Source organism: Chinchilla lanigera, unplaced genomic scaffold (assembly GCF_000276665.1).
Source record: "Chinchilla lanigera isolate Chin_1 unplaced genomic scaffold, ChiLan1.0 scaffold00028, whole genome shotgun sequence".
NCBI lineage: Eukaryota > Metazoa > Chordata > Mammalia > Rodentia > Chinchillidae > Chinchilla > Chinchilla lanigera.
In genome coordinates this window covers 19528598-19542501 of record NW_004955429.1, presented here as the reverse complement: position 1 = coordinate 19542501, position 13904 = coordinate 19528598, and the positions used below count along the sequence as shown (strand labels likewise).

At 45.5% G+C, this 13904-nt stretch overlaps 1 protein-coding gene across 1 annotated transcript in view; it reads left to right on the top strand.

Moving 5' to 3' along the window:
- The window catches only part of Hspa14 (heat shock 70kDa protein 14), a gene marked incomplete at its 5' end in the record, with an annotated part of 44249 nt that extends 35333 nt beyond the window's left edge, over positions 1–8916 (top strand). The window contains 4 exon segments of the mRNA XM_013515372.1: positions 4680–4892; positions 5658–5831; positions 7450–7520; positions 8703–8916. Coding sequence (XP_013370826.1) covers positions 4680–4892; positions 5658–5831; positions 7450–7520; positions 8703–8781 — 537 coding nt within the window.
- Between the last annotated feature and the right edge of the window lie 4988 nt (positions 8917–13904).

The following is a 13904-nucleotide window of genomic DNA, read 5'->3' as shown; positions in this document are numbered from 1 at the left end:
GCAGCTCCCTGGAGGCACTGATTTTAAAGCGCCAGGTTAGTTGCTGTATATGACGGCGTGTTCCTATTCAGTGTCGTGGCCAGGCCCAAAGTGGCGCAGGGAAGTGAGCCTACCTGCAGAACCGTAGCAGTGGGTGGAGGTGGGGCAGGGAAATGAGCCCTACCTGCAGAAGCATAGCAGTGGGTGGAGGTGGGGCAGGGAAGTGAGCCTACCTGCAGAAGCATAGCAGTGGGTGGAGGTGGGGGCCTCTTACAGGAAACGGGACACCTGACTGGACTTCATGTGCATTCGACCACTTAATCCTCACAGAAGCACCACGAGTAGCTCCGTAGGGTTTCCCTGTGTCACTGTACCACGCTCTCCAGAGCTCATTCTGTATGTTGGGCAGGTTTGTTATCCTGGTTTTATAAATGGCAGTCTTTGTGACTTGTGAACATTCTTAATTTCGTTGGAATAAAATTTAAGAGTAAAACCCTAGATCAGTCTTAGTGAACTGTGGCACGTTTGTTATTGTGTTTTTCTTTTAAGGCGAAAGCTGTTCATGTATGAATTGTTTTTCCAAAGCTAATGCCTCAGTTTGGAAGTTTGATTGCAGTATTGGCACTTTGCGATAATTGCGGTTCGGGCACTGCGTCTCTGAAAGGCTTGCCTCACTGCCCTAGATGTTAATACTTGTAGTATTTGCTGTGAAGGTGCTCCCCAAAAGCAGTTTACTTTCTGAGTAGAGACAAACCTTGATTGTTAGCATTCCAATTTAAAGATTCTCTTTGTTCACACGTCTTATTTTCCAGAGAGCTTTAGAATTATTTTTCCAACTCCTTACACAAAAATCTCTTCGTGACTTCACTACAGTTGGAATAAGTCGATAAAATAACTTGCGGACGGTGTAATAACCGGCTGTAATCTGGTTTTCCCAGCCACGGCACTGGTGTCACTCTCTGCTCAAAATTTGCTTCATATTTTCTTAAATTACGTGTTCTTAAAAACATATTTTCCACTAAATTTTGGGTGAGACTGCTGTAGGATTTACTGCTATCATGAATAAATGTTTCCGTACTTTATTTTTGAGTTTATGTTTGCTGATAATGGGATAACTGTTGATTGGGCTTACTCTTCGTACATTCTGCCCCGGTGTGAATTCCTTAGTCGAGTGGTTTTTGTGGGATCTTGCATTTCCTGTGCACACATAAATATGTTCACTAGTGAGCTCACGAATAACGGCGGGGTGTGCTGTTCTGTGCCCAGCGGGTTCTTCATGCCTGGGGGACAGCAGTGAGTGCAGCACAGCCGTTGCCTTTGGGGAACCGAGGCTCTGATTAGGGTATACAGGTTAATGAAGAAATAGTTCCGAAGGCAGTGTGATGAGTATTGTGAGGAAAGAGCAAGGGAAGACTGTGGCGGAGACAGAGTCGTGTTTTCAGGTCTGATCCCCTTAAGGCAGTGGCCTTCGATCAGGGGCTGGGATGAAGTGAAGGGGCAGGCTGTGTGAATGTTGCCAGTGTTCCAGCCGGGGACAGCAGGGAGGGAGGCACCCGGGGTGACTAAGAGCAGCGGCAGGGGCCTCTGCCTAGGGAAGAGCGCACCCATGGTGGGTTCCAGGGCCTACTTTGGGAGGAGAGGCCCGGGCTGGAGTTTCCTGTTTGGCAGCACCTGTGTGCTGCTTAGAGCCACCAGAGGGGAGAGGTCACCTGCAGGGCAAGTAGAGCCCCAGCAGAGGAGAGACCGCAGGACAGCCCTGGGGCTGGGAACAGTTAGTCGTCAGAAGGTGGAACACAGGCCATTTAGGACCAGTAGTCAGGGAGGAAGAGAACCTGAAAGACAAGTAAAAATATGTTAGCAAAGGCACACGTGAGTGACTGACCTTTCAAGCTGAAGGTCCAGCCAGGTGTGGCCTGCAGATTGCCCCTCGGCCTGGGCGCTGTGGGGCGCCTGGTGCGAGAGCCGCGGCAGGGCAGGTGCCGCGTAAACGCTTTCCCGAGTGTGTCTGCTGTGGAACAGGAGGTGGCGAAGCGGAGGGGACAGTGACGGCCAACTCCATCGGAAGGGCCGCAGGGACATGGGCGACCGGGACGCGGGGGAAGCGTCGCATCTGTGAGCGGTAATGCTGCTCTCTCCTGAGCGTGAGCCCTGTCACTTCTCTTGTGCTCACAGCAGTCAGATATATAACTTAAATATTTTTGTAGAGACCGATCTGCCTTTTGTTTTTTTATTGGGGGAATACTATTAGTCTTTTATGGATAAGTGTTACTAGTAACTGGTTGGAAATAGAGTCTCTATCATACTGAGACAGAAGTTCCCTTTCTCCTGTGGTTAAAGATTTTTAATGGGAAGTACTTGTTGAGTTTTTTTAACAAGTATATTTTTGGATACCCGTGAGATCTTAGAGTTTGCTATACATTTGTCTGAAAGCTATGTGATCAATTATTAGTAATGTGCTAGTGTTAGAACAGTTATTTATTCCTGAGATAGACTTTACTGGGCTATGAGGAATTCTTTTATTGGATTAATTACATTTCTTCATAGTCTATCATTTTCACATTATTCAGGCTAAGTGAGCAAATAGAGTTGAGATGACACACGTCAGCCTTTTCTCCTCTGCCTGAAACAGTGGCCCCTTTCAACATAGAACGCTTCAGCGGAGACTGTTCCCGTGGTTGGGCTGTGTTCTGAAGAAGTGTCTCAGGTGCGTCTTAGCTGCAGCTCCTTCTCAGCCCTGGAGGAGCTCCGCGTGGTCTGACCACACGTAGTCAGGGTGTGGGGCCGAGTGTGTCTCCAGGGGCTGGAAGCTGGCTCAGGCCTCTTCCAGGGCTTCCTCCCCACCGAGTATGTGACCGCCCCTGGATGCCCTCTTCTGAAGCTGTAATAACGCTGCCAGCCTCAGCTGCTTCTCGCGTGCCTGTCTCCTCTCTCAGAACTCCAGAGACACTCAGAGAAAGAGGAGATTAGTCTTTGTTAACTGAAGCTCTTGAACGGACTGAGAACGACAGAAATGTCACCATTGTTCCAGTTATTTACGCTTAGCAATACCTTCTGTGCCCAAACGTCCGGTACTTGCTTTTCCTTTTTCCCACTTTGCATTTTTTAACTTGAAATTTAAAACGTCATCGCCACCATCAGGCATTTGTATGTGTACATGTTTTCATGTAGTTTAGCTCGGCGTTTTTGGGCTGCTCTTTTTTCCTGTACCCCAAAACTTAATTGATTGCCGTGCCTGGGGCCTGCAGCGGGTTTGTGACCTCTCTTGTGCTCATTTTCTTTATCTGCAGAATAATTGTGATCCTTCTGCCAGGTGTGCCTGTAACACACACCGTAATCACAGGCTGGCCTATGAGCTTGAGGCCAGCCTGAACTACATAGTGAGACCCTATCTCAATTTTTTAAAAATTGTGATTTTTTTTATTTTCCCCTGTGTTGCCTAGCTTCATATTTAATTTCCAAGTAGCTACAGTCATGTTACAGACTCCGTTGAAGTGCTGCATCCTTCCCTGGCCAGCGCTCCACCCACGGATTCCATATATCAAAGCCTTAGTCCTCACGGCTCTCTGTGGAGGTGGGAGCCCTCTTAAAGTATCGAGGGTTAGGGCTGCAAAGGTGGGCCCTGTCCCGGGGTAGTTACCATCTTTGTGTGTTTATATTCACTGAGTGGTATGAGCACCCACGCAGTCTTCAGTGCTAAATGGATAAAACAGTGAGGAACCTTGGGGATTTATAAAGGAGCAGTTTTACATGGAGCTCTTCAAGGAGATTTTAGGCCGATAGTACCAAGAGTTTAAAATGTAGCCTTGTAACACTACAAAACATCTTCTCAAGACACTTAATATTGTCATAAACCTGGCATGGTGGTGCACACCTATAATCAAAACACCAGGAGGCTGAGGCAGGAGGATTGCCGTGAGTTCAAGGCCAGCCTAGGCTGCATAAGCAAGTTCAAGACCAGCCTGAACTGCATAGCAAGACCTTGTCTCAAAACAACAAAAAAATATTCTTGTCATAGAGGCAAAAATACATGGCATTGTTTTCATATGGATTGATAGCATTTTGCCACAAAAATAATGTAAGATTTATTTAAACATGGTTATAGACGATGCTGAAACAATGGGGCCAGGGATGTGGCTCAGTGGTAGAGTTCTTGCCTTGTATGTACAAGGCCCTGGGTTTGATCCCCAGTACTGACAAAAAAAAAGAATGCTGAAATAGTATAAAATATTTCTTATTCAAATGACTACTTGTGGTTAAGCCTTATACACATAGTTAATATTTGTGAGCCAGAAATACCGCTGTCCTGGTTTTTTTCTATTATTTTGTTTGTGCTTTTTTGAGACAGGGTTCAAAAGATTGAAGGCTACAGATTCAAACTTGCTCTGTAGCCCAGGCTGACTGCCAGCTCGGTCCTTCACCTAAGCCTCCCGAGTGCTGGAAGTACAGATGCGCACTGCACCACGCCTGGCTTTATACTGTATTTTGTACTGTGATTTTCTGATTCTAAATTTTGTTACAAGTAAAGAATATTAATATATGTGTGTGTGTATATATTAAATATTCAGATATCTACTATAGACGTTAACATACTGGGCTTTTTATATTTTACTGTTACATAGGATGAATGTGGTTCAGCCTGTTAACATCTGATTTTGAGAATGTTCTAGAAGTAAAAACTGAAAATTATGCTTATTTTCTAGGTTGTCCTTTGTGGAGGGTCTTCGAGAATCCCGAAGCTGCAGCAGCTGATTAGAGATCTGTTCCCGGCTGTTGAGCTGCTCAGCTCCATCCCTCCTGATGAGGTTGTCCCTATCGGTGCCGCCACTGAGGCAGGAATCCTTATTGGAAAGGAGAGTGAGCTGGTGGAGGATTCCCTAATGATAGAGTGTTCAGCTAGAGATATTTTAGTTAAGGTATGTTTAGCTTTTCTATCCTTCCCCATAAAAATGATACAAATTAATTGCCACAGTGACTTTACAGTAAAACTTAGTATATTGGTAAAGATTTTAAATTTATTTTTTTTTGTGGGGGGTTGTTTCCCGTACCGGGAATCAAACTCACAACCCCGTGCTTGCCAGGCAGGCGCTGTGCCACTGAGCTAAATCCCCAGCCCAAGATTTTAAATTTAGCTTTATAATTTTATTTTTATGAGTTTCTTTGTAATATAACAACCATTAATTACTATCATCTTGTTTTGAAATTCTGTATCTTTTTTGTTTTTGTGTTATTTTGTTTTGTCTTCATTGTTATTTTGTTCTTTTTTAATCTTTAAAATGAAAAATGAGTTTCTTAAAGTTTTAGTTAATATGTAGTTAATATTTATCTGATACGTTAATTTTTAGGCAAATGTAATAATCATAAGCTTCTAATACAGATAAAGGCACATTTCAATATAATTTTATTTTTTTTTTTGTTTGTTTGTTTGTTTTGTTTTGTTTTTCTCCGGTACCGGGAACCGAACTCACGACCTTGCGCTTGCCAGGCAGGCGCTTTGCCGCTGAGCTAAATCCCCAGCCCCTCAATATAATTTTAAATAAAATGGGGGTAGAATTAAGTATTTATTTTTTTCTCTTTGCCTAGTTTCCAGATCAACAAGAAATACACATTTCATGTTTGATAAGTTTTTGTTGTTGTAAAGATAACTGTCAGAGAACACGCCTCTTCTCTCCTGACTGTAGGGAGTGGATGAGTCAGGAGCCAGCAAGCTCACCGTGCTGTTTCCGTCCGGGACCCCTTTGCCGGCCCGAAGACAGCACACTTTACAGGCCCCTGGCAGTGTATCTTCCGTGTGCCTTGAGCTCTACGAATCTGAGGGGAAGAACTCTGCAAAAGAAGAAACCAAGTTTGCACAGGTAAGTACATAAAAGTTAGCCTGTGACTTAGTGACGTGCAGATGTGTAGCTTTTCCTTTTCAGTTAGATTCAGTTTAATATCTCATTTAACACAGAATGTACATAGGACATCTAATTTGGGTCTGTGCGTGTGGCACTAGGGATTGAACCTGGGGCCTTCTCACGGAGCTACATCCCTTTATTCATTAATTTTCATTTTGAGACCAGGTCTCACTGAGTTACTAAGTTGCCCAGGTGGAGCTTGAACTTGTGATCTTCCTGCCTCAGCCTCTGAGACTGCCAGGATCACAAGCATGTGCCACCACTCCCAGCTGACACCTAACATGTTTATGAATGAATTACTGCTGCTTGCTGAAATAGAGAAGAAATGCTTGATTTTTAATTTGGAAGTTATGAGGAAAACTTTTTTAAATACAATTTGTATTTGTAATGGTTCTTGTTTATGCGCCAGGCGTACTTTGATCACATAGACGGAAAGGGAAAGTGACATTTTGCAAAATGCCAGGTGCTCTCCTAGGTAATTTACATGCCCTCTCTCAGAACGGTAGCTGATAAGGCATCGTGCACCCGTTACAGGTGATTAGGAAGCGGCCTGTGAGGGCCGGAGGTGGGCCTCACCTGTGGAGCGCCGGCCCGCCGTGCTTGAGGGAAGTGGCTTGTGACAGTCACGCTTGGTATTTTCTGCTCCTGAGCCTGTGCTCTTCCTGTTGGACCGTGCTTCCTCTGAGTAAGATGACTTTCTCACAGCAGCACTGTCTACAGCCGTGAGGTAGAGCTGTAGCAGCTGCTCCGAAACACGGCCAAGAAATGCAGCCGCATTGCAGCTGGCACGCGGGACTGCTGTTCAGCGTATAATGTCGTGTGTAAATTGGAGCGTGAGTGCGTGTGAGCGGGTGTTGTGTGATTTACTTTCTGATACCAACAAAACAAAACAATAATGAAAAGATACACGTGTGGGCTCACAGCTCAGCCTTCCCAACTTGGCAGCTGCCGGGGCCGTGCTCAGTCCTGCAGCTGACTCGGTGGTGTATGTGCACGCACTTGCCAGACCCACATGCGCTCGGCCTTCCCGCAGCCGCCCTCTCCTGCTCGCTCGGTGCCTCTCTCTACCTCCCGACTCCACGGCCGCGCTGCGCCGCTGTGTCCTAACTCGAGGTCGCCGGGAGCTGGGGGGAACGCGCCCTGCTCCTGTGTCTTCCAGCCTCGTTTACAATGAGGAAAACAAGGAGTGGCTTACCTCAGGAACCAGCCTGGTCATGGCAAGGTGAAAAGTCACTGCCGGACTCCGAATTCGGTTTGCTGGTTTACCTTTCTTTGCCAGAATACGATTTACAAGTCAGTGATAATGGCTTCATCACCGAAAAGAAAAATAGTATTTATTTTCTGAGGTAAATAGTCCTTACTGGAAAGTTATTTTAATCTAGGACATGACATGAAAGAGAGACAAATATATTAGTTTTCTTATGTGCGCTTCACCTGGAGGGTACATTTCCACTTGACACCCTAACTCCTGCCCTCTGAATTCTGTCTAGATGTAGGACTTTCACAATAACCGATGCCTCAGATTATTAATATGTCAAAGTACTGAATCGTCTTTGTATTGTTTTTGCGCAAACAGGTTGTACTCCAGGATTTAGATAAAAAAGAAAACGGGTTACGTGATATATTAGCTGTTCTCACTATGAAAAGGTACGAAAATGAATCTGCTTTTAATACGAAGAAAAGTCACTTTAAAACTTGACCCATTTTTGAGTTTATGTTTTACCCATTTTCATTCTAGACAATTTACTTATTAAAAACAAAGATTTTAGGGCTGGGGATTTAGCTCAGTGGCACAGTGCCTCCCCAGCAAGCACAAGGTCGTGAGTCCGATTCCCGGGACCAGAAAAAATAAAATAAAATAAAATAAAATAAATTTTATTAGTCACCATTAGTGATAATGGCTTAATCATCAAAAAGAAAAATAGTATTTATTTTTGGAGGTAAATAGTACTTTACCCTGTGAATAGTTTTCACTCTGTAAGTAGTTTTCACCCTGAAAACTTAATTTTATGAGAAAGAATGGATCATTTAGATTGATTATTTTACAAACTCTTCATTTTGCATATAGTCACCTAAAAAGCTGGTCTGTGCTAATTTGAGATGTAGTTTTTATCAATTTTCAGCATAATTTTCTAAGGTTTATATCACTGATATTTGTCCTATGAAAGGATATTTCATTATTGCTGCAGAAAAACTCTTTTAAGAGATAAGTAATTAAGTTCAGCTGTTACCATTTCTCTTATAGGTCATCCATACCTCTGGGTATTATAAGTAAATCCTTTCCTTTTTTTTGTCTTTTTGAGACAGGGGCTATGCAGTTCAGGCTGGCCTTGGGCTCACTTTGTAGCCCAGGCTGGTCTCAAACTCAAAACGATCCTCCTGACTCAGCCTCCCGAGTGCTGGGGATTACGGGTGTGCCCCACCATGCCTTGCTGATCCTTTCCAAATTAACATTAGGGACACCTTATTCCATAAGTGATATTTAGCAAGAATATTCAGTTCACCAAAGCTGGTTTAACCCACTTTGACCTGAGTTTGAAAGTGATATGATTTATCTTGAGCTTGTATGTAAAGTCTTAAGATGTTTGTCATCCTGGATTGCCAAAAAAAAACCTATTGTTTCAGTGATGTAGGGGGAGATTTCTAAGGACATCCTAATATATAACATATTCTGAATTTAAGGACACTAATACTGTGTTTATCATACCTTGAGATTTTTCTTTCAAAAATTGAAATTTGCTCTTGCTTATTCAATGTCCTGCAGTAACTTCTTAATGACTTCCTGTTTTTACAGAATGAGTTACGAGATGTTATTTATTTTTTGTTTAGGGATGGATCTTTACATGTGACGTGCACAGATAAAGAGACTGGGAAATGTGAAGCAATTACTATTGAGGTTGCATCTTAATGTTTTAGATGAACCAGGAATCCTAGAACTAGAGCATCAGCATATTTGTTTTATGTATAAGTGATGTTTATACTAAGATACTTTTTCAGTGAACTGTGTAAGCTGTGTTTCAATTAAAGTACAATATATTGGTAAGCGTTGCAGTGTTTTTTGTTTTGTTTTTCATGTAAAATTCACCCACTAGTGGAAAATAACATTTTTGGTCATGAAGCTGTTAAGGATTGAGTTGACTGAGGCAAATTATACATGGTGTTTCTAAAATTTGTATACTTCTACAATTTTTAACAATCCTCAGACTCTGGGACTCTGAGGAGGATCACAAGTTTGAACCCAGCCTAGGCAACTTAGTGACTGTGCAAGACCTTGTCTCAAAATTTTAAAATATCTAAAAAGGGCTGGGGCCGGGTGTGGTGGCGCACGCCTGCAATCCCAGCACTGGAGAGGCTGAGGCAGGAGGATTGTTGTGAGTTCGAGACCAGCCTGGGCTACAAAGTGAGCTCAAGGCCAGCCTGAACTGCACAGCAAGACCCTGTCTCAAAAAGACAAAAAAAAAAAAAAAAAAACGGTGCTGGGGCTGGGAATAGATCCATATGGAGGCCCTGACTTCAGTGCTCAATACACTACCTACGTACCTGAACATACATACGTTTTTACCAGCAAAGGTTTATGTCAAATTAGAGTGTTGGCTATTTACATGAATGAGCTTATCCAAATGGAATCTGCAAGAAATACCTAAATTCGATGTGAAAGCCTTGGGAAGTGGCTTGATTAGAGCCAGTATGGGTGGCTTATAAACAGCAAGTAGTTCCTCCTCACGGTCTAGTCTGGAGGTCTGAGATGATGGTGCTGGCGTGGTTGCGCTGGAAGGCACCCTTCGGAGTTGCACACTGCTGGATCATGAAGCACAAAGGGCACATGCTTGTGGAGGCCACTTTTGGGAGGGCGCTGACCTCATTTGTGAGGGCATCCTGACAGGCTGGTCACATACACATTGGGGGCTGGTTGGATTTCAGTGTGTGAATGGGGTGGGGTCAGACATTCAGTCCAGTCTATACCAGGAAGCCATAAAATAAACATTTCATTACAAACAGCTTTTGCATGTGTAGTAATTCTTTCTCTTGCAGTATTGAGAAGTGACGCTATGGCCTTCGAATTGTGCTGCATCTCTAGCCAGTTTATTTTTTACTTTGAGACAGGGTCTCACTAAGTTGCCTGGGCTGAGCTCAAATGCAGTTCTCTTGCCTCCACTGCCCAGAGTCCTGAGATTTTAGGTGTGTGCCCCCCCTACCAGACAAAAATTATTAAAGATGAAAAAGCAATTATTAGAGCACAAAATAAGTTCATAGGAAAATGTAAGGAAATTAGTAACCGTTGTAACACTTATACACAGTGCTACTGTTTGTTTGCGTTCACTTTCTCATTTTAAGGTTTCGATCTTCATCAGGCGTAGTGGTGCACACTTGTAATCCTGCTTACTGGAGAGGCTGAGGTAGCCAGACTGCCAAGTTCAAGGCCAGCCTGGGCAGTTTAACAAGACTGGCAAAAAATAAAAGGAACTGAGGGTGTAGCTCAGTAGTAGAGAGCTTGCGTAGCTTACTTGACGCCTGAGTTCAATCTCCAGTACCATTAAAAAAAGTTTTTCCCCCACATTTGCACAAAGGGTTGTAATATACAGAGTGTAACATACATTGTTTTCTAGATGTGAAATTGTCTTCAAGTTTAATTATCCAATATCTCACAGTAAATACATGGTGAATTTTGAACTAATAATCACATACCTAATTTTAAACTGTTCTTGAGGGCTCAGTCTTCCAAGCACGTGACGTGCTTTATTTCATTTAATGCCTACTTTTTAAAATCTAGTGCTTGTACTGTTCTCTGCCGTTCAAAAACCATTCATAAGTGTAGAAGAGGAGACATTCCGTGGGTTCCCAGAAATCAGGTTTTCAGTGGTTTTACAGAAGAAATTGGGAAGACTGCATAATTTGCGTATTTCCCTAGGCACTGGTACATATCTCTCTGGCCAATGGATTTCGTTCTCCATCCATGGAGATCCCATGCACTCAGGATTCAAGACACTCCAATGTTTTAGGCTCAGGACCCTTTACACTTAAAAATTGCTGAGGCCAGGCATTGTGGTGCTTGCCCAGAGGTCTAACTGTGTGGGAGGCTGAGACAGGAGGCTTGCTTGATCCCGAGTTCCGGGACAGCCGAAGGGGTGAATTTGCGGGTGAGGTTGCCAGAAGCACGCAGCCCAACGGCAAGCAGCATCGTTACCGTCCGGCTCCTATACATTACCCATTATCATTCACATGCTTGTGCACTGTGATTGCTGTGTGGCACATGCACAGCTGCCTGGCTACGCCATGGTTGCCTGAGTGTATCCGCTCTGTGCCTGAGCCAGACAGCGTGGTGGGATCCTCAGGTGTCCTCAGAGGCCCCTAGTTTTGAAGCCGTCCTGAAGCAGCACCCCACACAGCCATGGCAGCGTGGTCTCAGTGCCCCTTCTCCCTTCTCCTGTCCTCAGCATTGAGGGCGGGATCCAGGGCCTTCACACTGAACTTCATCCTCAGCCCTTTATTTTTCATTTTGGGGTAAGGTCTTGCTAAGTTACCCAGGCTGGGCCAGAAGTACAGTCCCCCTGCCTCAGCCTCCCAGAGAGCTGAGATTACACCTAGCTCCTCTTTCTGTTTTCAGGTCCCTGGGGTAGATCAGGGGTAGAGCAGTAGTGGAGATGAAATAATCTGGGCTTTGTTAGGACTTCACTCGAGAAAGTGGCCTGGGCTTCGGTGGTGACGGCAGCAGGATGGGGTGTGTACCCTGGAGACAGCACCGAGGACTTGCTGCTGGAGCTGTGCTTGGGAGTTTGCAGTTACGGCGCTGTGAAAGCAGTGTACTTCCAGGAGAAATCATACTCTGCGTTTGGGACGTTGGCCTTTTCTGAGGCTCGGGACATGTGTATGACACTTAAGATTCTGGGCAGCATCGGGGCGCAGCTCCCAATAAGCCAGAAGTTGCTGAGGGTAAACACCAGGGCTGAGGATACTCGCTAAGCGACCAAGTTCAGCAGTTTGATAAGTGCCCCCTCCCTTTCTGTGACAGGGTCTCACTTTACTTCGGTCCAGGCGGGCCTCAAACTCGCTGTATAGCCCTGCAGTGATCTCGCTTGGTGATCCTCCTGCCTGAGCCTCCTGAGTGATGCTCTTTTTGTAGTGCTAGGGATTGAACCCAGTACTTCAAACGTGCTAAGCAAGCATCCTACCGCTACTACACTCCCAGCCCCTAAAAGTTTTTATTTAGCATATTTTCAATTTACGATGGGTCTGTTGAGATACGATCCCACTGTAAGTCAAGGAGCATCTCTTATTTGGAGATGGATAGCACCGATCTTGCCTTCTACACCTGAGTAAGCAGTAGTGCCGATACACTTGAGATGACAAGTCTTCCAGGTCTGCAGGAGAGGGAGTGAACTCTGGGGGCGTAAGTGAAGGGCACCGTTGGAAGTGTTTCTGTGACACCGAGGAGATACATTCACGAGGCACTTGTGCATGTTTGTATTGGTCAGCTCCCCACTGCTGCAGAAAAACACCTGAAGCCCACAACTTAAGCCCACAGTTTTGGAGGGTTCAGTCTATGGTGACCTGGCTCTAAGGGAGAAATGCCAAGGTAGAAAGGCGGGCGGAGGAAATTTCCTGAACCCCTAGCAGGCAGGAAGCGCAGAGAGAACTATAACCTCTGCGGACACCCCACTTCCCCCAACTAGGCGAATTCCTAACACCACAGTTCAGCTGCAAATTCACCAGTGATGAGCAGAGCACCCCCATGATCCAGCCACCTTGCAGAACCCCCACTCCTGGACACATGAGGCTTTGGGGACCGTTCTAGATCTAACCATAACAACATTTAATCTGGAATCTAGGGGAGAGGTCAGGGCTGGAGGCAAAGTGTTTTGAATCTTAATCATACAGTATTTTGATCCAAAGGAACGGAAGTCACATGCGGAGTGAGCGTAAGAGGAATTGGTCCCGGGGAGGAGAGTCTAGGAGCCCTTTTGCGAAGGTGCCCTGCATGTGACAAGATGGAGCAACCGGCTGTCCTGGCCCCTTCTTAAGGTAACAGGCGCTCGTTACAGAAAATGGCTAAGTATGTAAAGTTGGGAAGTCAAGAAAATCATTGCCGTTTTCTATTTCATTGTCTTCCTCTACATACTTTTGTACAAAGCTAAAAGTGTCTTTTGCTTCACATATTAAACTCTCCCCCATGATACCAAAGACTCCCCAAGCACCTTTTCAGATGGCTAGCCAGCATTTCATGATAGAGTCAACTAAGGTTTTCATGTTCCACCTTTCCAGTATCTCAAACTTAATACAGCATGCTCTGAAACATAATTTCCACATAAATCTTTTAAAACTCCTTGGTGTTAAGATGGTGGTCTACAGGTTTTCGTGATTTCCTCTTCTACGATTTCTGCTTTAGACGGCTAGAATAATCTCGGCGAGGCGAGGCAGAGGCCCCTGGAGTCCTGCAGCCTTGCCGCCCAGCAGCCTGGGCTGGCTCAGACCCTCCAAACCGAATCTGCCTTACAGTCAGCCTCCCCAGGCGGGTCTTGCTGAGACGCACTGAGGGAGACCTGTGTTTGAAACTACCTCGCATTATCATCAGCTGGGTGGGTTTTTTTGTTTGTTTGTTTTGTTTTTTTTTGTCTTTTTGAGACAGGGCCTCGCTACGCAGTTCAGGCTGGCCGGAAGCTCACTTTGTAGCCCAGGCTGGTCTCGAACTCGAGACGATCCTCCTGCCTCAGCCTCCAGAGTGCTGGGATTACAGGCGTGCGCCGCATACCCGGCAGCTGGGTGCTTTCAAACCAGTGCCCACTGCCCCGGCCATACACCATCCCAGCTCATCACCATTTCTGTGCGGGCCACACAAAAGCCCGGGTGACCCCAGCGTGCACCGCCGCCCCAGCAAAGCGGTGCCGGACTGGTTCCGCTCCGAAGAACCCTTCGCCGCCAGGGCGCTGCTCCTCCCCTTTGCGGTTCCAACCTGGCCGTGGAGGGCGAGGCCGCGCTGGGCCACGCCCACCCGTGGCCACGCCCCTCCCGAGCAAGGCTTGGGGCGCAGGCGCG